Source organism: Mandrillus leucophaeus, unplaced genomic scaffold, assembly GCF_000951045.1.
Source record: "Mandrillus leucophaeus isolate KB7577 unplaced genomic scaffold, Mleu.le_1.0 Scaffold3, whole genome shotgun sequence".
NCBI classification, from domain to species: Eukaryota; Metazoa; Chordata; class Mammalia; order Primates; family Cercopithecidae; genus Mandrillus; species Mandrillus leucophaeus.
In genome coordinates, this window is record NW_012103142.1 from 9,831,122 (window position 1) to 9,832,495 (window position 1,374).

The following is a 1,374-nucleotide window of genomic DNA, read 5'->3' on the forward strand; positions in this document are numbered from 1 at the left end:
CCCACCCTACACATGGTCCTTCTCCATGTGTTATACATACACATTCCTGGTCCCACCTCAACGCGCCTAGGAACCCCAGGTGTCCACTCTTGCTTGGGATGGGAGGTGATGGAGGCTAAAGCTCTCCCTTCGGTGCCCTGCACACCCACCAAGATAGAGCTGGGAATCAGCCCTTTGCAAGGGCCTGAGAGACAATCACAGCTATCTCGATGGGTTCCAGTTCAGAGTCAGTGACCCACCCCTTGTTTTCAGAACCTGCTCAGTAGGTCGTGCTTGTAAAACTGTTTTAAATAACTCTTGCTAAAGCAGATAGTACCAGAGAGCAGAAACTCAGCGCCCAGGTCCTTAATGGTTCCTCCTCTCTAACCTCCTTCCCCTCCCACCCCCAATATGTACAGTCCACAGCCACACCAGGCTTTGGGAAACAGAAGCCCACTCTTGATCTTCCTGGGCCACTGCTTCTCATCGTTGGTCTTTGGGGATCAAAGACTCCTCCGTGTCTGAGTCTGAGTCAGGTCGCCTAACAGCTGCTGTGTACCTCCCACCCCCCACAAGAAACAAGTGCCCAGATCCTTAAGGACACAGTTTGTTGGAATAGAGCTAAGAGAACCCCTGGCTCAGGAGGTGGCTTTCCAATGGGCCCCTGAGCAGGCATAGGAGATGGGATGGCGGGTCCCAGGCCTCACGGTGAACGTGTTGATGGGGCTTCCATAGCGGGTGGTGGTGTGGGGAGACCTGGGGGAGAGCAAGAGATGTGAGGTTAATATCTGCAGCTGGTTAGCCAACACGCCTCCCATCTCCCCCAGGGACCGAGAGGAAAAGATGCTGCTCATACTTCTGTATTTGCCCCCACAAGCCCTGGGCTTATCGACCCCAGGGAGGGACTGCAGACCATCACAGACAGGGCTCCCATTCCGGTCTGGGCCCTGCTGGCCAGAGAACATGCCTAATAACCTCTCTCAGAAATCTTTCACTCCTAGCCTGTGTCTGGATCCAACTCTGTGTTGGGAAATCCCTCCACCGAAGGACCACTCAGATCTCTGCCCGCCCCACACTTAGCCTGACCGCTGGGATCTAGCGGGTGGGAGAGAGACGAGAGGAGATGATGGGGAAAGACAACAAGGGAGGTCAGGAAGCAGGTCAGGAAGGCGCCAACAGCGCCCTCTCCCGGTAAGTGGGCCTCCCTCCCCGTTCTACCTGCAAGGCCGAGGGGAGAAAACCAAATGTTTTCTCTTGACTGATGGCCGGGCCTCCTTGGCCCTCGCCTGGCTTTTCACCCCTCCCGGCTTCCCGCACCAGGCGGGTCCGCAGCTCACCTGCCAGCAGCTGGGGCGCTGCCAGGCGCTTTGTGCTTGGTCTCCGCGGCACCCCGGG

The 1,374-nt window shown here is 57.1% G+C and overlaps 1 protein-coding gene across 1 annotated transcript in view; it reads right to left on the bottom strand.

Annotated features, from left to right (window-relative positions):
• Positions 1 to 270: 270 nt before the first annotated feature.
• The window catches only part of LOC105544410 (chromosome unknown open reading frame, human C6orf132), a 48,787-nt gene continuing 47,683 nt past the window's right edge, over positions 271 to 1,374 (bottom strand). Inside the window, exon 7 of the mRNA XM_011986897.1 lies at positions 271 to 926. Coding sequence (XP_011842287.1) covers positions 618 to 926 — 309 coding nt within the window. The 3' untranslated portion in view covers positions 271 to 617. The remainder of the gene's footprint in view (positions 927 to 1,374) is intronic.